This window comes from Esox lucius, chromosome 8, assembly GCF_011004845.1.
Source record: "Esox lucius isolate fEsoLuc1 chromosome 8, fEsoLuc1.pri, whole genome shotgun sequence".
NCBI lineage: Eukaryota > Metazoa > Chordata > Actinopteri > Esociformes > Esocidae > Esox > Esox lucius.
In genome coordinates, this window is record NC_047576.1 from 4,245,319 (window position 1) to 4,271,131 (window position 25,813).

Genomic DNA, 25,813 nt, shown 5'->3' on the forward strand with positions numbered 1-25,813 from the left:
TGGCTTTTGGTTTGGTCAGTGGGCTGGGTCTCTGACTCTTGGATTGGTCAGTGGGCTGGGTCTCTGGCTTTTGGTTTGGTCAGCGGGCTGGGTCTCTGGCTCTTGGATTGGTCAGTGGGCTGGGTCTCTGACTTTTGGTTTGGTCAGCGGGCTGGGTCTCTGGCTCTTGGATTGGTCAGTAGGAAGGAGATCGGGAGGCCGTCCATCATTCTGTATACAGTATGTCCTTTAAAACATAATTTGGACAGTAAAGTGTTTGTGTTGTTCAATAATTTGTAGTTTTCCAGGGAATACTTTATATATGCTAATTCGGTAGGGTAGACCTCAACAGCATGAAGTCAGCCTAAGGAAAAAAGACTACATTAGGATACAAGTACTTTTCATGGTAAAATGTACCCTGACATTGAAGAAATTTACTGACTAACACCTACATCAGACATAATATGAAGGCATCTGACAGAAACAATCAGTGTTGTAGGGAAAGATGTGGACTTCAATGACATTGTAGTCCTAAAACAGCACATGCTTTCCTGGCAGAAGTGAGCAGAAGGGTCTGACTTATTGAATCACAGCCCTTGTCTGAAACAGTCTTCAACCTCCCAAGCAAGGAGCCAGAATCTTGAACTCTAATCTGGGACTTCTTAGACCAGTGCAATTAATGAAGAGGTAGTACAGAAATCCAGCAGGCTCCGGCCTTCAGGTAAGAGTTGAACTCCCTCGCTCTAGATCTTTAGCAGTTCTTTGTCTCAGTCTTTACTGCCTCAACCCCTCCCTGACTAAGTCCTCCATTTCTGGTATGCCACCATGAACATCCCCTTGTCGTTCTCTTCTTCTTGATCCTCCACTGTGCCCCCTCCTCTCAGTCCTTCCTCTCTTCCTCCCCTTTCCCATCCCTGCTCTTCCTCCTCCTCTTCGTCCTTTATCTTTGCTCCTTTCCTCTCACATCATCGAGCGTGTCGTGAAGGATTCATAACAAGTAGGATTTCATGCTCAGCTCGTCTTCAGACTTGTTTAAAGACGCATCTTTTCAATCTAAAAATTGTCAGGCTTTGTGGCTTGGCAGAAAGCGAGAGTACACCTCCATCAATGTGGATTACCAGTCTTTAGAGCCGACGCGTCTCGCCCAATTAAACCTGCAGCGAGAACTGTTCCGTCTGCCAGGAAATGTTCCAAGTGACATCTTGTTTCTTTTATTGTGCAATACTTTATAGTGCACTACTTTATAGTGCACTACTTTATAGTGCACTACTTTTGACCTGGGATCCTGACACTCTGACTGGGCTCTCCATGGCCCTATGTGCTATGGTCAGTTGAAGTGCACAACAAAATACAAAATAAACATTGTGCCATTTGTGGCTCACTCAGTGTATATGCCAGGGTCTGTTTTCTGGTGTGAACAGACGGCATCTTGGGTAACGCGGTCCATAGAGCCCGTAAGAATGCTGACACGCTATGCTGATACTACAGTAAAAATTTGTTATAATATTACACACAACTGTATTTTTTATAACCTGATAATGAAGCCACCGCCTCAGCACCATGGAGATTTCTTATTTCATTGGGCCTGATTCTCATTCTGTAATCAGAGACTGGTTTAGCCCCGAGACACCAGGTGTGAAACATAAAGATCGGGTAGAAACAAAAAGTAGCAGCACTTTGGACCTCCAGGCTTGAATTTGTGGAAAACAGTAAACACAAACCTCCCATGCTGAACAGCAGAGGGATCCATGGCGACTAAAGCCCATAATGACAGTGTTATACCAGGGACACCCTAGACTGTCACTAGTATTATTTCTGGCCTGGGATCTGTGAGGGGCTGGTGGAAAAGGTAGTGATAACATTTGTCTGAGCAGTGATGGTTGTTGACATGTCTTTCAGGAGCAGGGTCTCGGTCACTAACAATGCTCTGGCACACTTTATGGTGTTACAATCTACAGTACACACTGTTTCGTCAGGCAACTCCAAAGGCTACTTTTTTAGTCCAGGCAGTATTGGGCAACAGCTTTCTCCCAGAGGGAATTTTTGGGTAAATGTACTAGGCGAATAACGGTGATTCTGATTAGAGGACATTGCTTCAGAGTGACAGCCACGTGGTGTTTCCAGACGGCACAGAGACTTCTGGACCAGCGAGGGTGTGCTATGGATGGCACAGGGACTGGGACAGTTATTTCATGGGGGAACCAATGGAAGGTGCAGGGCCTGGGACAGTTATTTCATGGGGGAACCAATGGAAGGTGCAGGGACTGGGACAGTTATTTCATGGGGGAACCAATGGAAGGTGCAGGGACTGGGACAGTTATTTCATGGGGGAACCAATGGAAGGTGCAGGGACTGGGACAGTTATTTAATGGGGGATTCAATGGAAGGCACAGGGACCAGGACAGTTCTTTAAGAAATGTTGATATTGACTGTGGTACTTTAGACGGAGATAGAGTCTATAATTGTTCAGAAATGTTTCACAAGCCCGGACTCTGGAGAATGGAGGAACTATTGTTCAATAACCCACACATCTGAACATAGAGCCTGGATAATGGAGGAACTACTGTTCAATAAACCACACATCTGGACATAGAGCCTGGATAATGGAGGAACTACTGTTCAATAACCCATTAATCTGGACATAGAGCCTGGATAATGGAGGACCTACTGTTCAATAAACCACATATCTGGACATAGAGCCTGGATAATGGAGGACCTACTGTTCAATAAACCACATATCTGGACATAGAGCCTGGATAATGGAGGACCTACTGTTCAATAAACCACATATCTGGACATAGAGCCTGGATAATGGAGGACCTACTGTTCAATAAACCACATATCTGGACATAGAGCCTGGATAATGGAGGACCTACTGTTCAATAAACCACATATCTGGACATAGAGCCTGGATAATGGAGGACCTACTGTTCAATAAACCACATATCTGGACATAGAGCCTGGATAATGGAGGACCTACTGTTCAATAAACCACATATCTGGACATAGAGCCTGGATAATGGAGGAACTACTGTTCAATAACCCACACATCTGGACATAGAGCCTGGATAATGGAGGAACTACTGTTCAATAAACCACACATCTGGACATAGAGCCTGGATAATGGAGGAACTACTGTTCAATAACCCATTCATCTGGAACTATAGCCAGGACGAAGGAGGAACTACTTTTCAATAACCCATTCATCTGGAACTATAGCCAGGACGAAGGAGGAACTACTGTTCAATAAGCCACACATTCGGACCAGATTGCTTACATCTGACAGCTTGCAGGGCAGACCTGAGACCTGGGTTCACTAAGTCTGTTGGCCTGCAAGGAAAGGGTGAAAACAGCCGGCAACATGGTGTGGGCTTCCTGTTTTTCTACAAGTAATCTCTCTCTTTCACTTTCTCTGCCTGTGCCTTCGTGATAATGGCCTCGATAGGCAGTGAATGCTGTAATGTAACATTGTGTATCTATGAGTATCTGTTAGTCAACATCTGTGAGTATCTGAGTCAATATCTGTGAGTATCTGAGTCAATGTCTGTGAGTATCTGAGTCAATGTCTGTGAGTATCTGTTGAGTCAATACATGAGTGAGTGAATATTTCTCAGGCCTGTGGATCTTGAGGTGTGGGTCTGTCACCGTTACAGCGTGGCTGATTATTAAAGCATGGTTACACATGTGCAAATACACACACACACCTTATCCCAGGTCTCCTCATCACAGCTGCACTCAAAGGGGTTTACTCATTCAGTTTTCTATCTCAAGCCGCAGATGTCATTTTAATAGATTCTCTGAAGAAACTCCTGTCTGCTGGTCCGCTGTGATCCCTCTGTGTTATTCTGAACCCTCTTAGAAACTACAAATAGCTTGTCTGTACATGGCATCCCTCTCTCTCTTGCTTTGTCTCCCTCTTTCCATCTTCTCTCCATGTCTCCCTCTGTCTCTCTCATTTCAATTTCAAAGGCTTTATTGGCATGGGAAACATGTATTTACATTGCCAGTGCTAATGGAAAATCAGACGGATTAAATAAAGATTATAAAGACAATGGAAAAAAACTACAAATAGAGAAGTTTCGAAAGGATAAAGGCATTTTAAATGTTATATTATAAGCTGTAGGTACTCTTGTTTTAAATATTTGCCAGTCATTTAAGTATGAATGAGAAAGGAAAATAAATAAATAGATGACTGTGTTGGCAATTTGTGCTTCTTTTCTGAATGCTACTGTGATTGCACACTGCAGAATTTCCCCAGCAGATATGGACATTCATCAGTGTTTGATTTATTTTACAATTCTCTGGGCAAGTTTTTCTTAATTTTGGGTCAGTCACATCACTCGGGAATTTTGTCACTATGTAATGGCTATTTAGGGCAAGATTTGTTTCCAATGTGCTTTACCTGTGTTGCTGTCAAGGTTTTTCTTTATTATATATATACTTCAGGGTTTATTTAAGATTTATTCAGAGAAATCAGCTGAGAACCAAGTCTTTACCATTACAAATCTATAGTGTCTCCAGGACTAGCCAATCTTCAGAGTGTGTTTGATAACTGCTATTTTTCCAACTTATTGTTGAGGGTAGATAGAAAATGTCTGCATGACAGGCTTTTATAAAAAAAAAAAACGTAAACCAATGTCTTGCCCTTCGAAAGGTCAGAGAGTCCCAGATAGCTGAAGTATATTAGGCAATGATGCAAAAAAGATTGTATCTAGAGGTTTCAGGACGAAAGTTGGGGTATGCATATACTATATAGAACATCATAATCTAGCAGGGACATGAATGTTGCTTGCACAATATTTAATTAACATGATTTGTTTCTATAGAAGTAACCATAAATGTTAATAGTAACCCCTTTACCAACTCAGTAATGCGCATTTTAAATTACAGATATTCATCAAACCAAATCCTATTTGTAGGAAGGAATACATTCTGTTAGAGAACTGTTTAGGGTTGTAAGTTTTGGGTTAATCTAAAAGTATATTTTGTGCCAAGCGGATAGCATACACTTAGTTCAGGTTTGAGGATTGCTTTCCTTCATGTAGGTGTGAAATTGAATAGTGGATTTTGACAGTTAGTGGTTATTGTCCTGATTCTGCTATGCATGCATTATATCATATACGAACTGGAATGTCAAGTTTTATTTTTGATAGCGTTGATGTTTTTTGCCTCTCAGAACACTGACGGTTTTGTAGAAGTGAACTGTGTTTCTGATCTTCAGGTCAATGTATGTCGAATTCCTCGAAAGATCTAGTGGAATTTGTGTTTGTGGTTCCAGCATATGGAGCTTTTTTGGAAGATCATTTGTATTTTTGACACACAGTTACATTTTCAGAATATCTCCAGTGGGTGTTTTTGTAGGCCCTCCCTGGTTGGTGACAGACGTGTCAGATCATCTGCCAGCAGTGAACATTTGATTTCTGAGTCCAGTATGGTGAGGCAAGGCCCTGCAAAAAATTTTAGTGCCCTTGCCAAAGTGCCAAATAATTTATATAAATGTTGAAAAGAGCATCACGGTCTCACCCCCAACAGCACAGGATGAAATCTGCTGCCAGTTTTAACCACACATTTACTGTTTGTGTAACGTGATCAATGGACTAAATTATGCAATGTGTAAAGTACTTTTTTCATCCATTAGTGGTCACAGTGACTTTTTAATATAATGTTTTTCCTAGCAACAACACGTTCAATATTCTTTTTTAAAACAGACACGCATGCCAAATTGAGTCAAATGCTTTCGTTAAATCAACATTACATGATGATACTTCCTGTGTTGTTTTTGTCAGTCATGTAATGCCGGGTGTAGATGGGACATGGTCCACGGAGTTTTTTCCAGAGGTTGCTATGCATGAATTTTCCCCTGTATTTTGTTTTAGATTACATTTTTGCCCTACTTTCGTAGAACCAGACCTTAGGAGGTAGACAATGGTTCCAAAACATTGGTAAATTATCCAGTGCTACATATAACGTTGAAGCATTTAACAAGCACATTTTAATTCGTGGTCTGAAATGTGGGTTAGTATATCATCAGTAACACAGAACTTTTTGGGTTAAAGTGTTTGTAGTTTACTACAGTTTTCTTTGTGCGTTTGTGTGTCAGGATTTCTTTCTCGTTCACTCTGCGTTTGTCTTCCATATGCTTTTTTCTCTATCTCTCTCTGTCTCTTTCAGAGCAGTTCAGGTACACCCCCAACTTTCAGTGTTGAAACCACAATGGCAGAACAGTAACTTAAACCTGTAACTTTACAATCATTGGTTACACTTAGATGTGAAATAGGGCGACATGTAGATATTATATAGATTATTTGTCAGTTAAACAACTATACAGTTACTGTGTTAGCTTTAATGTCAAGTTTTCCAGAGGTACGTATGGCAAAGATTCAGTTAAAAGAGATAAGGAAGCAGAGTCTATAAAAAAGGTATTGAGACTCTTGTTGTTAATTAGCTCTTTGAAGATTAGCACCTCTGGCAAGGACAGTTTTATAATGCAGAAAGTCTACTGCGATTTCCCGTGAAGAGGGTAGGCACAGTGGTGGGGAACACTGCAGTCTGTTTTGGAGAGTTGCTCTTCTTATGTGGGCTGAGTCCCAGTCCTGACCCTTTTCACAAGGGCTGAGTAATGGGCCTGACCCTTAGTGCCTCATGAATATCATGCCTCATGACTATCATGCCTCAATGTCTATCATAACACAGTACTATCATTCCCCATCTCTATCCTGCCTCATGACTATCATTCCTCATGACTATCATGCCTTATGTCTACGATGCCTCATGACTATCATGCCTCAGTGTCTATCATGCCCTATGACTGTCATGCCTCATGACTATCATTCCTCATGACTATCATGCCTTATGTCTCCCATGCCTCATGACTATCATGCCTCATGACTATCATGCCTCAATGTCTATCATGCCTTATGTCTACCATGCCTCATGAATATCATGCCTCATGACTATCATGCCTCAATGTCTATCATGCCTTATGTCTACGATGCCTCATGACTATCATGCCTCAGTGTCTATCATGCCCTATGACTGTCATGCCTCATGACTATCATTCCTCATGACTATCATGCCTTATGTCTCCCATGCCTCATGACTATCATGCCTCATGACTATCATGCCTCAATGTCTATCATGCCTTATGTCTACCATGCCTCATGAATATCATGCCTCATGACTATCATGCCTCAATGTCTATCATACCCCAGGACTATCATTCCTCATGACTATCATGCCCCAGGACTATCATGGCTCATGACTATCATTCCAAATGAGTACTGTATCATGCCTCAATGTTTATCATACCCCAGGACTATCATTCCTTATGACTTTCATGCCTCATGACCGCCATCCCACCTGTATTTTCATTTGACCCGACAGAGGCACTCCAATCAACAGCAGCATCTTTCATTACACTATGCGGCTTAACATTTGATGTGTTTTTCACGTAGGACCAGCTTCTGGCATCTACTATCAGGAGAGAAGTGTCATTTTGGGTTGATGACTAAAAGCTTACCAATTTTAAGTCAATGAATGTTAGACGATCTGTTTTGATGAGATGGTGCAATAGGGTCAGCATTTGGATCAAAACAATGTAATCTCTAGTCAAATTGTATTTGACATGATTAATTATGTTTTTCACAAGGCCTGGTAACTGCAGGGGAGATTTATTTACGTTTACAGTAAATCATTTAGTGGGTCTCATCCAGAGCGAGTTACAGTAGTGAGTGCATACATTTTCATACTGTTTCATACATATTCATACCTTTTCATACATATTCATACTTTTTCATACATATTCATACTTTTCATACTGGCCCCCTGTGGAAATTGAACCTACAACCCAGGCATTACAAAACATGCTCTTACCAAGCAAGCAACTCGATATTGTCTGTCAGTCTGCCAGTCACTCAGTCTGCCAGTCACTCAGTCTGCCAGTCACTCAGTCTGCCAGTCACTCAGTCTGCCAGTCAGTCAGACTGTCAGTCACGCAGTCAGTCTGTCAGTCAGTCTGCCTGTTTGTCCGTAGGTCTATGTGTTTTTTTATAAACCCTGTCCTAGGGTGGCAGCTTCTCCCTCACTCGTTCTCTCCATTCCGCCTTTTCTCTCTCTCCCCATTGCCCTCTTTTTCTTTATTCCTTCACTTCCACTCTCCCTCTCGTCTTTCTCTTATTCTCTGGCTCCCTGGCATCCTCTCTTTCTCTCTCCTTCTCTCCTCTCCTCTCTTCCAATCACTGTCCCGTCCCATCTTTCCTTCCATCCCTCCCTCCCTCTGATAAATTGTCCTCCATTAGCAGAGGGAAGGCAACAGATCAGTCTAGATATAATGTTTGATGTCCACTGACAGGGATATAGATGTGCTCCTGTGGGGCATGGATGGATGTATATGGCTTATTAATTATTTCCATGTGTCAAATTAGCAGTGCCCTTGTCACTTTACGTTACTTCATCACCTCCATCACCAGCCATTATACTAGTGTCCCAACCAGAACCATATTCCCTCCATAGTGCACACATTTATTAACCCTATTCCCTCTATAGTACACTCCTTTATTAACCATATTCTATATTTATAGTACACTCCTTTATTAACCCTATTCCCTCTATTGTACACTACTTTATTTACCCTATTCCCTCTATTGTACACTACTTTATTAACCCTATTCCCTCTTTAGTACCCTCCTTTATTAACCCTATTCCATCTATAGTACCCTCCTTTATTAACCCTATTCCATCTATAGTACCCTCCTTTATTAACCCTATTCCCTCTATAGTACACTACTTTATTAACCCTATTCCATCTATAGTACCCTCCTTTATTAACCCTATTCCCTCTATAGTACCCTCCTTTATTAACCCTATTCCATCTATAGTACCCTCCTTTATTAACCCTATTCCCTCTATAGTACACTACTTTATTAACCCTATTCCCTCTATAGTGCACTACTTTTTTAACTTTATTTATATGGAATGAAACAGAGAAACACAGAAGTTAAGAGGGATCAATGGGGTAAAATGGGGAGTTCATACTTTTAGTCTCATTCGTCTTAGTACTTCAGTGGCAAACGACAATATGCCAGAATGCTCTGTCTCACTCCCTCTCTCATTTCCTCTCCATCACTCTTCTCCCTCTCATTTTCTCTCACTCTCTCCCTCTCATTTAGTCTCCCACTCTCTCTCCCTCTCATGTTCTCCCTTTCTCTCTCCCTCTCTCCCATTCTCTCCCTCATTTTCTCTTCCCCTTGCTCTCTCCCTCTCTCTCCCTCCCTGTCATCTTCTCTCTCCCCTCCCCCTCTCTCTCTCATCTGTCAGGGTCCAGGTGAGTGGGTGAGATCCTACAGTTAAGGCTGGTCTATATTCTGTAGTGTGCTGAACTATACACTGGAGACAGCCCACACAGGCAGTAGGGCGACGGTGGCGTGTTTCACCAATTTTTCCCATGTTGTACACTATTTCAGACCATTCTAGTCCAAATTACTGAAAGGACGTCCGTAGGGTTATTTTGGAACACAGCGTGTGACTCAATAGAGGTCGATTCTGGTTAGTCCTGGTAGTGGTCAAACAATGGTTAGTCCTGGTAGTGGTCAAACAATGGATCACAGTGTTAAATCCCATAAAAGAGGGAGATTGACCGCCTTTGGTCTTTGGTCAGGAAGAGACAGTGGGGGTGGGATTCAGGGCGTGATTACAATGATTCTGTCTGTCCTTGTTTTTCAGGGTTTCTCTTCATTTCAAGTAATTGTGGCTTGTTCTTAATGGTCCTTCTGACTGCTTCTGACTTGTTTTCATGGCTGTTTCATACTGAGAACCAATGAAGTGCTTTCGTGTCACTCCGAAGATGGTATAATTTCCCAGGCCTCCTACATGTGATTGTGGTGTTCACTGTCCGGGCACTAGTGCCTTCGTTATGAACCATTCTCCAGTCTATGACCATGCCGGGTCTGGTCCATGACCGTAGCTGGCAGTTACTGTGAGGTAATATCTGTCCTCTGTCCTCTGAAGCAACGATTCAGCTGTTGGGAGATGTGTAGTTCATCTCTGCTGGGACAACAATGTCATGTGAATGTTAATTTATTCAGATCCCCTTCAAGAGCATTCCTCCGACCAACAAGCGAAATGTCACTCGTCTGTTATTCCTGTAAACATCAACTCAGCTGCAGCTCTTTAGAACGCATTCCAAAAGCAATATTGTGCACTAACAAAAGTAGTTTACTATGCATGGAAATATGTTGTTTGGCACAAGGTCGCAAAACCCCTATTGAATTTGCATTAACCAGTAAGGAAAATAGATGTTCTCTACTAGAGAGAGACATCATGTTGTCACTGTGTACTGCTCGCATAAGGGGTGTCATTGAGGCAGGAGCAGGCAGTTGCAGAGGGAGAAGTAAAGTGACAGATTTGGTGGCAGAGACTGTAGAAAGGGGTCAGAAGGCCGGGGGTGTGTTCCAAATCACACAAGCCCCGGCCAAAAGAAGTGCCAGTGGTGTGCCATTTGGGACTCGGCCGAGTTCAAAGGTAATCAGGCAATGGGAAGAGGGTGAGAAGGATAACATTGGTAAACCAGAAAATGGGGGGTAGTGATAAAGTAAACATCAAGGGGAGTAGTCAATAATAACACTAAAGAAGAGTAATGCTGGTAGATAAAATAACAGTAAGGGAGAGTAATGGATAATAGATAATGTTACATGTGACACCCATGGAATCTGTGTAGCATGTGTGTTGTCTTTGTGTACAGTAGCACAAAGAACACAACGCCCCATGGAAGAGCAGGGGGAGGTTACTCACTGGAAGAGCTGGGGGAGGTTACTCACTGGAAGAGCTGGGGGAGGTTACTCACTGGAAGAGCAGGGGGAGGTTACTCACTGGAAGAGCTGGGGGAGGTTACTCACTGGAAGAGCTGGGGGAGGTTACTCACTGGAAGAGCAGGGGGAGGTTACTCACTGGAAGAGCAGGGTGAGGTTACTCACTGGAATAGCAGGTGGAGGTTACTCACTGGAATAGCAGGTGGCGGTTACTCACTGCAAGTCATACATTATTTGATGTTATTCTTTCAGAATAAAAGCGCCTCATTTAAAATATTTGTAGCCTTGAGTCAGTCTAAATTCTCGGTTGTAACACATTTTTCGGCAACAAGTGAGAGGTGTCTTGAGGCTTCAGCCACAAGGGAAGGATCGTTCTTTAGAGACCAACTTAGAACGTCAGTGAGAGGATAGACGTTTGTTCATGGACCTCAAAGGAATACTTGGCAGAGCCAGCTGTACGCTGGGTCAACCTCACATGGACCAGGTTGAGGAGGTCCGCATGTACTTGAACAGCGTTATGGAAGATTATCAGGCTGCACGAAATATTAACAGGCAAGCACTATTCAAGTTGGTGGATAAAGAATTAGATAGGAATTAACATTACAATGAAGAAGTAAAGAAGAAGCGAAAGAAGCAATAAAGACTTATTTAGACCTGGGACACCAGGTGGGTGCAAATGTTGAGGATAGAAGGCACCCAGATCAGCTGTGTTGAAATGGACAAATGGAGTGGAACTGGCTTAGAATATCAAAGCTCTAGAGGATGAAATTTGACCTCTTAGTGATGAACTGAATGTTACCTGTATCAGAGTGGATAGTACTCCCATGGACGGTGTCGGATGTGACTGTACGTAGGGTCTTCCGGGAAATGGGAGGGGGGCAGCGAGACACGCCCATTCACCAGATTGACGGAGGGCTCCAAAAGGCCACACCGAGCCAGACATCATGGAGGCAGCCATAAAGGCCATTTGTACAGGGCCCAATTTTTTTTGACAGGCTTGAAATAAAAACAGACCTGACTCTCTTTAAATTAAAGACTGTTTTTAATGGTCACTACAAAGAAGAGGGCACGCCAGAACCTGACTGGAGACTCCTTTGACATCTCCCAAGTTCCAAAGGAATCCGCTCAAACCGTTCATGGTTGCAGAAAATAAGCACAGATTGCTGTTTGCATCACATGCGAGGATAAAAAACACAAGGCCCTGACGACAATGGGTAGGGCTTAGTAATAATATCAAGCACCATATTTAACCTTTCCTAGATGACCTGACAGTTAGCAATGACAAAGTGAAGTGTTCAAGCAGAGAGACTGAAAAAAACAAGAAACCTACGGTCAAGTCAGCCCGTGCGAACGATCTACAGGCTGCTGTTACAGGTGAAAATAGAGACCCCACCAGAGACCCACCTAAGGAGAAAGAACCTGCGATTCAACACAAACCTGAGACCAAGGTCAGGCACCATTGTAATGGAGCCAAGAACCGAGACAGTTGAGATAAAAGGGACCGCATTGGCCTCCGTGGTCAAGCACCCCCAGACCAAGCAGTCGGGAGACAGTCCACAGTAAACAGAGGGACTTGTCGTGGAGGCAGGAGCTGCCAGGAGACGGGAGAAGACAGCTCTTAAATGTGGCCTCCGTGGTCGTGTGTCTCGTGGGTGTAGAGCTCCAGGGAAACAAGTGTGGGTGGCTGTCAAGGAACAGACAGTGACCCCCGTAAGACAAGGGGGGGTCACGACGCTGTCACACCCGCCTGGAAGGAGAGGAAACAGGCGGGCTGCAAGAGAGTAAGGGGATTCATAGCAACAGTGCACTTTTGGAAAACAACGTCCAAAAACCCGCTGGAAAGAGCACGCCGGTCAGTTAGAGCAAGAGGGGGGGCTGGGGGAGGAACGCAAAAAAGGGCGATAATTGCCAGAGGTGTGTGAAGTGAATTACCGCTTCAAGCAAACCAAGCCATACACCGATTCATCTAATGGGGAGAAAAGGAACGTGGTGAAGTGTGGTTTTGACAACAAGCATGTCTCAGCACTCTGGGATGCAGAGGCTCGAGCAACAGTAATTAATGATGCCTGGATATGCAATCGTCTTCCACACACCACGATCAGACCGACAGCTGCGCTCAGTGGCCCAGAACTGCTGAATGAAGTGGCAGCCAATCAGACAGAGATCGTGTCCACGGAGTGGGCGGCTCCGGACCGCTCAGGCGTTCCCAGCCCTTTGGTACCAGCGCTTGTGTCCTGTGATCTCTAATCGAGCCGAAATCCCCATCACAGGCTTCATCGTAACAGAGGATAGAGCAGGATATGACAGAGGATATCATAACAGGATAGTGTAAGAGAGGATATTGAAATTAGGAAATTCAGTTAATGCACACACACGACATCCTGTTAATGCACACACACATCAGTCGGAAAGCGTGTGATCACGTGAAATTATTATTATTACTCTGAGAGTAACTGCATGTCTGAAAGATTTAACAGGACACTCTGTGCTACAAACTCTGACAGAGGAGCAGAACGTTGACTGGAAAAGTTACCTTTCCAAGGTTGTTCCCGCTTTAAGCTGGATCACCAGTGACGCTACATACTGCCTACTTGCCTGTAGCCGGACACGGAACGGCACCAGAACAGAGAAGGTAAAGACGAGACCATAACAGGAAAACGGAGAGCGAAACGCACCACAGTATCCCCAACCGACGGAGAGCGATGGAGAATCGGATGAGTGTCCCGAGGGAGTGCTCACCTGGTCATCCACAGACGCACAGAACGTACCTTCAACCGACAGCACAGGAATCCCGTCCTCAGAGCCCAAGTGACCAGCGCCGGTGCCGGTCACCTCAGGGGCTCGAGAAGAAAGAGGACAGCACACCCTCATCTGTGAAAACGGTAGATACTTGGGCTGAAATGGATGAAGCACTCGGGTGCGGGTGAAGACTCCAGGTCGGAGAAAGGACGCGCAGATTCTCCAGATGTAGCACAGCTAGTGTTCGACAATGCATAGAGGCTGAGTACTGAAAGCTCTGCACAAAAGTTTACGTGCATAAATACAAAGGTGTGGAGAGCACAGCCCTACGGTATAAGATGACGAGATCACGTGATGTGTGCTGGTATATCATTTCAACTGATCCACAGGTGTCACACTCATTTCAGTACAGTATGTCTAGTTTTAGTGTCGTACACTGCAGCTGTTCAGTTGAAGGTGTGGAGGTGGCCTGTGATACTGAGCTGTGCCCTATTAGTGGAAAGGGACAGATGGCTGGTTGATTGGGGACACAGCACGTGGAGAGACACTGTTCAGGTGGCAGGATTCTCTGGTCATGATTGACCTGTACTGCTGCCGGCCCAAAACCTGCTGGAGGAGAGCTTTTGGAACAGGGACTGGCCAGGACAGGTGGGGTTTTGTGGGAGTCTTTCCTGCCACACTCACATTTCAGTGATTTTAGGGTTCCTTCATCTGACGGTACTGAACACCAAACCCATAGCCAAACCCCCGCCCGTTCCTTCACCTGGTAATGATGAATGTCAACCTCAGTGGGTTTCTTCTCAAAAACCAGGACACCGTACTGTTAATTTTTGTTAAACAGCGCTTTTTGGAGATTTTACAATCACATTCTCCAACGTAGAGTAACTTTAACCACTCATCCGGAATCAGATATTTTCTTTAAGCGATGGTGCAGAAATGGTGCTCAAGTAGAGTGAATAGGGTGTGGTTTGGGAGGCCTGGTAGGGTTTGTGTGGAGAGCCGGAGTCTGATGCACTCGTCCTCAACGAGGCAGAACAGCGCAGAACAATGGCAGAACAATGCCTCGCACTGCATTTAATAATCAGATACATTGACAGAGACAGAGCTAGATGCCAGGCAGGACCTCCCAGCAGCTCCAGTCTACATGATGTACGCCAACTGGACCGAGGGAGAGAACTGCCCCGAAATGGCCCCCCATTCCTCGTTTGGCGCCCTGCTATTGACCCGGGCCTATCGGGGGCTGTTTGGAATGTGATGCATATTACCTCACCGAAGCTCCCTTGTGATCACAGAAATCAGTGGAACGCGTACCTGCCCATGAATCACGCCTGACTGATGAAGCATCACGCAGGTGGAACCAAGGGTTGGTCCTAAATGCAACTTCATTCTCTGTTTATTGCCTTGTCAAAGGAAGTGCACTGCATCTGAAATAGGGTGCCGTTCTGGACCCTAGGATGAAGGTCCATCTCTGTGAAGTGAACAGTATAAATGACATCCTAAGAGGCAAGTTGAATCCAACACACCAGGTGGAAGGGAATGGACAGATGGAGACAGAGGAGAGACAGATTGAGATTGGAGAGAAAGACAGATGGAAGGAGCCATATGGAGAGAGGAGAGAGGAGAGAGAGATGGAAAGAGACAAAAGGAGAGATGGGAGAGAGACAAACAGATGAAGAGGGAGGGAGAGAGAGAGAGACCCCTGGTGAGGTTGATGCCTGGTGGGGTTGATGTCTGGTGGGGTTGATGTCTGGTGGGGTTGGTGTCTGGTGGGGTTGGTGTCTGGTGGGGTTGGTGGGGTTGGTGTCTGGTGGGGTTGGTGTCTGGTGGGGTTGGTGTCTGGTGGGGTTGATGTCTGGTGGGGTTGGTGTCTGGTGGGGTTGATGTATGAAAGGGTTGGTGTATGGAGGGGTTGGTGTCTGGTGGGGTTGATGTATGGAGGGGTTGGTGTATGGAGGGGTTGATGTATGTTGGGGTTGGTGTCTGGTGGGGTTGATGTCTGGTGTGTTGGTGTCTGGTGGGGTTGGTGTCTGGTGGGGTTGGTGTCTGGTGGGGTTGGTGTCTGGTGGGGTTGATGTATGGTGGGGTTGGTGTCTGGTGGGTTGGTGTCTGGTGGGTTGGTGTCTGGTGGGGTTGAGCTAACACAGAGCTAACCTTACACAGCGGCAACCTAACACAGAGATGACGCACCAGAGAGCAGTTGAACACTACACTAACCAAACACAGAGAGAACCTAACACAGATGTAACCTAACACAGAGCTAACCCTGCACTGTCGCACCAGAGCTTACCTAGCACGGCTCATTACGAGCTACCACACCGAGAGAAGGTCTTCTCTCCTGCTCTGAGGGGAATGCCGGCACATTGTTTTGTCACCTGTGAGTTTGCCCTGCCACTCTGTATCCAGTTCTGTGAGTCTGACGTAGTGCCGTCCAGGGCTCGGGGGAGACACATATCCAGGCTTCGGGCCAGCTTCCTAAATTCCAATGTGTCCTGTGTCAGACACATTTAGCCGCGTGACCAGATTTCCCAAAGTGTGCCGTGTCAAACACAGTTAGCACAGTGAGCAGGTCTTCCGTCTCAAATTGCAGCCTGTTCCCTGTGTAGTGAAACACTTTGGAGCAGGGCACTGTGCCATTATACAGGGAATAGGGTACCATTTGGGACGCCGGCCAGGTCTTCCCCAGGCTTCCCGTCAGCCTGGTAACGATTCTGCTTTGTTGTTGTACCCTGCTGTTGAAGCGGAGGTGGTGGTGGGGGGGGGGGGGGGGGGGGGCGAGAAGGAGAGAGACACGGAGCGAGAGAGGGGGCAGGGAAGGTGAAAGAAACACAGGGGGTGGGCATGTGATAGAGACAGTGGGGGAGCGATAGAGGGACTGCAACGATGTCCAGGGATGTGGGAGACAAATATTTCCCATCAGATTACAAGGGGCCCAAATATAATTTCATAACGAATTAAATATTGACCATGGCCCATATCTGCCGGGTTACATGCCACAGTGTTTAATCAGTGCAGACAAATGTGTGACCTGTTGAGATAAGGAAAGGACAGTAGAGAACAAGCACCGAAGTAAATAAAACCCAGGACTGTATGTATATATTTGTGTTTTTGTCTACATTTTACATGCACTCTTTCACACACACCAGTGGGCTTAACTGTCCTGTTGTAATCCTAGTAGGTTCTCCTATATGAGCGGTCCTGATACATCTAGTCTGTTAAGAGGTCCCAGTATATTCAGTCTGCCTTGTGGTCCGATTACAGCCGGCGTGTTTCGTAAGGTGTGTGTGGTTGAATGTGTGATATTTTGACTATTTTGCTCGTTGTAAATGTTAATAAGTTGTGTGTATATTGTTGGCAGGCCATATATTGTCATACAGGTCCAGACTGATACACTCGTCTTTGTGTTTTCATTTTTGTAAATAATTAATCATTTAAAATGTCCAACGTATTTCTGTCTGAAACTTAAATGTATGTACGGCTGAAACTAATGTGTTGAATGTTAATATATAATTGTTAATTTGGTAACACTAACAGATGTTTCCCATGCCTATAATTCCCTGTTGAATTGAATTTAATTGGAGAGAGAGAGAGTGAGAGAGAGAGTGAGAGAGAGAGAGAGATGAAGAGAGGGAAAGCGAGATAGAGGGAGGGAGAGAAGGGAGAGACAGATGATGCGAGAGAGAGAGAGACAGGGAGAGGATTCAAGGGATTTGATTGGATTAGGTTCACCATTAGCTACGGCCAAAAGCACAAGCTACTCTTCCCAAGGTCCACACAACACATCAAACATCACCTAATTTAAATGACAGAACTACATACATCTAAACAGAACTTTGCAATTTACGGCGCTACTGGGAATGGTTTTGTCTGGGCAGGCCTTGAGCTATTGGATTGCCAGCTAATGCTCCATAAACACTATAACATAACTATTTTGTGGATTTCTTTTCTGATGTTATGACTACATGTGAAGGAGATAGTTTCTGTGATTTCACTAGTTGTGGCTGCTGGGGTGTATATTGTCATTGGCATACATAGCAACACAGGCTGTTTTGAAACATAATATTGGATAATAATTAAATATACACAACAGTAGAAGTCCATACCAGCTTCCCTGAGGAATACCCCATTTTCCATTAAAGAAGGATCCATTAAAGAAGATAAATAGATTTCAGTCCACAACTTGGCAGGTGTGAAGGACATTTTCTTCCAATAATATGTTGGTCCGTATTATAAAAGGCTATACTGAAATTCAACATCATTGAAGTACTTGGTGAAAGAAAAGGATCATTTAACAAGCTGTTAAACTAAAAAAAAAAAAAAAAAACTGTTTGATAACAGCGGCTGTAGATGGATTTCTTTCTGTTTGAACAAGTCTGCTTTACCATTCTAAGACTACTAAATGACCTTTGCTTTCTTTCATGGTTGGGAACATTCAAGATATAGCAGATACCAGTGGCAATGTTTCCAGATGCCACCTATCCTGTCTAAACAGTACCAGGTGGTGCATTATTGTTGATCTACATCTGTAATGCTCCTTCTATCACACATTTACTCGACAAAATTCTAAATGACTTTTCTTTTCTTTCATGATTAGGTTTCCTTTCACTGTTTCTGTTGGCATGTCATGCCTAAGTCTGTCCACTTTATCACTGAAATAGTAATTAAAATAATTGGCTACATCATGAGGTTTTGTGATGAATGAGCCATCTGCTTCAATGAAAGAAATGTTGAATTGGTCTTTCCGTCCATTATTTCATTTAAAGTACTCTAAAGCTTTTATCTATCATGCTTTATAGAATTTATCTCTTTTTCATAATGCAGTTTTTAACTTTTTGTTGAGTGTGGTCATGCATAGTTTCTCAGACTACATGAAGTTTAAGGGGACTTATGAGAGGGTATGGAAAGGAAGAAAAAGAAGCCACACAGAGAAGTATGGAGAAACATCTGACCCAGTTTGGAGGGAGGGTTCCCCCGTCAGCCCGAAAGGAAGATGACATAATCGGGCCACAACAGAAGCCACTCTGTTTTCACTGCACCAGCAGAAACACTGACAGCAAACACTGACAGCAAACACTGACAGTAACACTGACAGCAAACACTGACAGCAACACTGACAGAAACACTGAAACTGTCAGAGCCTGTAAGTCAACACTGATACTACAGAGTGTCTGTAAAGAGCTGGATGTCATTCAAAAAGGAGGAGGATGTCATTCAAAAAGAGCTAAATGTCATTCTAAATTAACTAGATGTCATTCTAAAACTGCTGGATGTCATTCTAAGTCTGCTGGATGTCATTCTTAAGGAGCTGGATTTCATTCTAAAACATCTGGATGTCATTCTAAAACTGCTGGATGTCATTCGTAAGGAGTTATATGTCATTCATAAGAATCTTGATGCCATTAGAAAAGAGCTGAATGTCATTCTAAAAGTGCTGGATGTCATTCTTAAGGAGCTGGATGTAATTCTAAAACTGCTGGATGTAATTCTAAAACTGCTGGATGTCATTCTAAACTGCTGGATGTAATTCTAAAACTGCTGGATGTCATTCTAAACTGCTGTATGTCATTCTAAACTGCTGGATGTCTTTCATACGGAACTGCATGCCATTTTATAGGAGCTGGATGTCATTCTATAGGTTCTGCATGTCACTCTAAAAGGCGCTGGATGTCATTCTGTGGGAACTGAATGTCATTCTATACTGTATGTGCTGGTTGTTATTCTATATGTGTGAGATTTTGCTTTATAGGAGCTGGATATCATTCTGTTGGAGGTAGGTGCCATTCCAAAGGTGATGGATGTCAAACACCAAAACAACACAATAAGAAAACACTACAACACCATAACAACACTACAGCAACACAACACTATAATGCCACAATGTTACAATACCAGAATATGACAACACTACAAAAACACTGTACTATAATATCATGCTACAATACCAGAACATGACAATGCTACAGCAACACAGCACTATAACGCCACAGCACTACAATACCACATGACAACACCACAGCAAGACTGAACTATAATACCACACGACAAAACTACTGACGACATGTGACCTGTGGAAGGATGTGGGAACAAATGGGTTAATTTGTTAATCCATTATTGTTGAGGAAGAAGCCATGAAGGGCTGAAAAAGCTTTTAACTAGTGAAGCTCATTGGTGGAGATAAGTTCAGATGGAGATATAGAGGGAATGGCACTGCTGCACCTGGTATCAGGAAGAGAGAGATGAGAGGAGGGGAAGAGGGGAAGGACAGGGAGAAAGAGAGACTAGCACAAGAATGAGCCTGAAGTCAACCAGGAGGCCTCACTGGCAAAGGAGAAGAACACAAAAGTAGGGTCCCAAATTTCACCTAATACCTGGTCCAAAATAGTGCACCATGTAGGTAATAGGGTGCCCTATTTTCAGCACCCTCAGCTGAACCTTAATAAAAATACACTTCTTGAGGACACAAAGCTGACCATAAGATGTAAACATCCAGTTCACTCGTCTTTGCCAGCTGTGATATTTTTCCCTGACAGAATCCATTTCCAGGTTAGCATCAAATCATCCGGCCTGTCTTTTTCAACCACATTGAGGAATAACGCTGTGTATGAGTGTTTGAGTGCCTGCAATGATAGTAAAACCAGACTAGTCAGTGACCACAAGGTTTTTGTTAGTAGTGACCAATAGGAAAAATGCTATTTCCGACTTCAGGTTTAGGGAAATAGCAAATAGCATGTTTTATTTGGGTTGGTGGTTAAAACTGGGTTAAGGCATTATATGTTAGGTTTGGGTTAACTGAGGTTATGTTAGGTTTAGGCATAGATGTTAGGTTAGGACTGTTAGGGTTAGGATTAGGGTCGGAGACAGTTTTGGGTCAGAGAGGCTACACCTACTACAGACTGGATAAGACAGAAGTCACCTGTCTGGGTAAGAGAGACTTTTTGTCACTTCCTGTGTAAGAGAGAATTCACCTGGCTTGGTAAGAGAGGCTATATCTGGCTGGTTGGGTAAGACTTCACCTGTTAACCACCAACCTCCAACCAGAATGCCCCACCTCCAACCAGAAAACCCCACCTCCATCCAGAAATCCCACAACCTCCAACCAGATAGCCCTCACCACCAACCAGAAAGCCTCACCTCCAAACAGATAGTTCCATCTGCAAACAGATATGTAGCTCTGCCTTTAACTTAACCACCTCCCCTTAAACCACTACAGTTCCACTTCAGCCCAGCATCATCAAGATACTCTCCTCTATTCAACCACACTCTCACAAGTCTTTACACAAATACAACCAGACAGAAACAGAGATGTGCTGTACAGTATGTGCTTTTGGACACGGTAATGTGATCACGCAAGAGAATTCAATAAAATATGTAATTTCATCCATTGCGAGGCACCGTGATCCATTTTCGCAGAGTTAGCTACTGAGCTACACAGTGGAGACCCCAGTCGGTCATGGTGAACCAGACCTTTCATTGACCAGCACTGATACAGCCACCTCATGGCAGACTCCCAGATGGAATCCATATTCCTTCGGCCGTGCACTTTGTTTCACCACACATCATTGGCCATAGTACACTATGTAGGGGACCGGCTGCCAATTAGAACCAATCCACAGTCTCAGATGGATACTGTTAAGAGGTTCTCTCTAATGTGCGGCACAATTGCGTGTGTGTGTATGTGTGTGTGGTGTGCAGGCGGACAGGCTCTAGTCGGTCACCAGGTGGAGACACATTTGGGAAGTACAGTCGATAGGATGATAGCATATTTCTCTACCTGCTGGGAAATACATTTCGCAATAACCTCTACACAACCAAATCTGAATGTTTATGTATTTAAGAAGACATAAACATGTCAACTCTGCTGATAGCTCATAAATAGCGAGATACAAGCACAGCTGTGAGGTGAATTCCCAGAATGAAATATTACACACACGGCTGTCCGTGTTTCGTTGTCATGACAGAGCTAGAGAACATAGAGACCTACACCTACATACTCACACACTAAACTCCCGACACAAACACACCCTCCACAGACAAGTGTTGACGGTTCTGTGCTCTATAGCTTCCTCTTTATCTCCCTCTCACAGACATACACTGGATAAGGTACACTAGAGTCGATCATGTTTTACCACAGTCAACAACTCGTCAGTCACAGAGACCTATATCAACATGGATAAAAGCTGGATTGTATATACTGTAAAAAATATATTTCCACGTTCAGACTGGCAGCACTTCAGCACGTTCCATCACTGGGTTGTCAGTCAAACGTGGACATTTAATACATATCTAGGTTCTCTGCCGCCCTTTCCTAATGTCATAAAAATCGGTACATTGAGTCCTTTTTGGCTATCTGAACATCATCACCGGTGTTTCCCAATGCATGGTAAAGGCATAAGTCCAACTCACTTTTATGACTGCATCTTACATGGAAACTTAGTCTTTGGATGTACCCTACAGTGGCCTGAAAGTAATGTACTCTATAGGGAATGTGATAGTGAACGTCCTTCAATGCACAGCCAAACGCCATCAACCTCACAAGGAATGATCCAACTTTTCAGCGCTACGGACAGTGCAATCATCCTCTTCTAACGCCAGGGCAGCGCGTTGGTGATTTCAGCACCGTGGACAGCGCTCACAGAGAGCCGTTCGGGCAGCGCTTTTCTCAATACATTATAAATAAGAGACTCACCTCCAATGTCTGGCCGTAGCTTCTTATCATATTCCTTGAGTAAATTGTTCAGTATCTCCGTGGCGTCTGATTCCGTGGTCTTCGGCACCAACATTTGGTTCACAGTAACATCCTCATACTCCTCGTCATATTCATTTTTTTGAGAACTGAATGAGGAAAGCAAACATTGCTTTGGGTTAAAACTAAAACAGACCAACTCTCGAGGAAATGTATTTCCGATAGATAATGTATAAACTATACGTATCTATGCATATTTTCTACAATTGTTCATATCCTAGGTTTATAGAACAGAATGCATGCTGAAAAGTAAACTCGGCCACACTAAAATCAAAATATAGGCTACCCGCAAAAAACAGAAATCATATAGGCAACCTTAAAATATATGTATTATCGGTGTATTTCAAAACTGTATTTGAGAAGCATATTTCCTAGATTATATCAACTCTAGATGAAGCACAATTGACTGTACATTTTTTACATATACGTTTTCGGTTTCACCTGGAAAACAGAATGATAGGCCTACGTATGTTGGAAAAAGGCATAACCATACATTAACTGTATAACATATTAAAACACCTGCCACATAACCTTATTAACATAAAGTACATCAAGCTACATTATTCTATATTCTACATTATAGTAGCAACAATATTCCCTGACTATATCTGCAAAAATACAATACAGGGAATCTCAGACCTGATATAGGTGTAGAATATACACCGACTGAGACGTATAGCCGTTTCTTCTGCAGAACAAAACCTGCTGAAACCCCGAGAGTTTTTTAATTTTTTTATTATGATCAACATTATAATTTTAACATATTAAGATGTCAACGCCCTTTCCAGTATAAAGGGTGCTGTGCGAAAGTTTAGTGGAAATTGATATAATATCTTGAGACACAGCCGGCTGCGCACAAATTGGGCTTCATAGAATTACCTGGGTGGTCTAAGCTACTTTTTTAAAAGCTCTAGATGTATACATTTTTAAGCTTCAGTAAACGTATATGCCTAATCAATCTTGTCGGCTGTTATTAATTAATTATGCTATGGATCAACACAAGATATTTGAAAAAGCACATTTGAGGGGGTATATAAATCAAACCGCAAAATCACAAGAACAATTAGCCTAATAACGTAAAACAAGGCTATAACACAACTTACCACGCTTGAAAGACTGACAGAAGTAAGAAGTAGCTCAATAATTTGGCTGACATTTTTCAATGAAGATGCCTACGAGTTGAATGTGTCACAGAGATCAATGCGATGGGAGAGACGATGAAATAGAGTGAAAATAAAAAGCCCGTCTGCGGTATGGTCCTTTGGTCATTTCCCTTCCGCCAGCTGGGGATAGCTACCAACGCGTGCTCTAAGCGTGATGTGAGCTGCAGAAACTAGTAAATAGTTAATAATCCAACGAGAAATAACGCTTCCGCCCTAGGAAACCAGCGCTTTAAAATCTTAATTAATTTCACAACACCGATAGCAAATTGTTTCAGATAATAGACCAGCTCCTCCTATACCTTCTTAAAGTTGCACTTACTGCTGCTATCCTCGATATCTGCATCAACAGATATAAAAACATAATGACGGCCATAACAAGGGGTGCAAACTCTCGATGGGTAGGGGATGTCGCTGCCTCGAAACCCCCCAATTCATTTGATAGAGCCCTCTGTCCCTCTGCGTTAGGTAGGGCTACGTCATACCCCTCTCCGTATAAATGCATTCACATGCCATTACCAAACTTAAGGAATCCCTCAATCATTTGGCACTGTCACTAAAATCTTGAAATCCGGTTAATTATTTTCAATAGTATTCCTATTTCGGCACGGCTATGACACCCCTTAAGAAAAAGGTAAGAGTATCATAATCATGTAGCTTAAGAATGCTTTCTGATTTTACCGGGCTTTTTAAAGGACTTTTTAACCAATATTGATGGAATACGAAGAATACCGGAATGCTATTGGTAATGACAGGGGGAATAGTATTTGGAAAGTTTGAATAGAAAAACACAATAAATCAATGAATGGACACAAGCCGGCTATCCCCCCCATTCATCTCACTTTAAATGTCAAACTGTCTTTTTCCATTGTCTAGGCATCACATTTGCTCTCTTTTTTTCCCCAACACCCACTCCTTCTCAAAGATGCATGTTGCAGTAATGTGCCAGACTAGCGGTAACTGGCTGAGTTAACGGCGCCCACGCGTTCCCTCTCCGCGCATACGCTATGTTGACATCGAACAGAACTTTCGTTAAGATTAATCTTTGAACACGAGCAAGTCGAGCGACGTCCTCTGTTGGCGATTTGCAACACCACTTAGGCTATATCTTGCTTCCCAACATGCATACATGTTCTAGCATATCAAAGAGGTGTGTTTGTGTGTGCTTGTAAAACAGAGGGAGTGCAACTGCAGGCTAGGCTACTGTGCAAGTACAAGTGAAGAGTGCATTCTGTGTAATCTAGTGTATTCTGTACTTTGGCAGCCGTTGTGAAGCCCCGTACGGCACACCATCCTCTTGTGGCCGAACAGAGCAATGCAGAAGGGAGGGGCTACCTGCCTACCATAGAACCTACAAGTATCCACCCAAATAAGTTATCAACAAAAAAAATGGGGATGTTTTTTTAAACCCCCGTGAAGTCCAGTCTCATTGACGTTTGAAATGCAGGATCCCGGTCTCTTTGGCTGCATTTAATCTGCCGCCCATTCTGGTCTTGATCAGTTACATCACGTCGGACCTCTATCTGACCTTTACTTAACTGAATTTTTCTAAATCTCAATTAATGAAGTGTGATGTTGTCATTACATGTCAAGAAAATGAGACCAAATACTCAACTTGTATCTACTTTTATTCACCCTCTTCAGATGATTAGCGATTTGTATTTCTTTAATAAAGTTAATCTTATCTATTAGGACTTAAATAGAGATGCAGTCCAACAAAATTTTAGAAATACAGGTAATCAAATTCATTCAACAAATCACACAAAAAACACAGCTTTGAAGTAATTCATGTTATTAAAATGAACAGAAATGCAATTTCCTTTTGCCTTAAAATATAATACAACCCGACATGTAAAATTTGAATCAGTTGCATTAAAACAGGTGCAAATGAACAGAAAACTATTACCGTGTAACTATTAGAGTCTAACAAAAATTACAATCATGGTCATGTTTGGTTTTAACCATATGGTGTGGTGGGAACACAACATGCCAAGATCAAAATATCAATCTGAGGTCCTCAGAAGAAACGTGATGCCCATGGGTCTTGTGTGAATACCAACCAGTTTCCGAGCAATCTGAAGTACCTCTTTCCATTATCCATTGAATCATCTACAAATGCAGAAAACTCCAGACCACTGGCAACCTACAATCTACAGGTCATCCTGCCAATTCAAGTCAAGAGCTGAAGCACTTGAATCTCTAGTGAATAAAGGTATGGGGATTATGGTCTGGGGCGGCCTTACTGCTTCAGGGCCTGGACAGTTTATCATAATTTAGTCAACCATGACTTCCATATTGTACCAGACAATTTGTGAGGAGGATTTGAGGCCAAAAAAAGCTGAAGCTGAACGGAACATAAAGCTTAGAACAGGACAATGATCTAAAACACA

General features: G+C 43.3%; 1 protein-coding gene across 1 annotated transcript in view; it reads right to left on the reverse strand.

Moving 5' to 3' along the window:
* Window positions 1-23,574, reverse strand: part of LOC105027379 (gamma-aminobutyric acid type A receptor subunit gamma3) — a 130,288-nt gene extending 106,714 nt beyond the window's left edge. Inside the window, exons 1-2 of the mRNA XM_013134824.4 lie at window positions 23,367-23,574; window positions 22,207-22,352 (exon numbers count right to left, since the gene is read on the reverse strand). Of these exons, the coding sequence (XP_012990278.3) occupies window positions 22,207-22,352; window positions 23,367-23,419 (199 nt within the window). The 5' untranslated portion in view covers window positions 23,420-23,574. The remainder of the gene's footprint in view (window positions 1-22,206; window positions 22,353-23,366) is intronic.
* Between the last annotated feature and the right edge of the window lie 2,239 nt (window positions 23,575-25,813).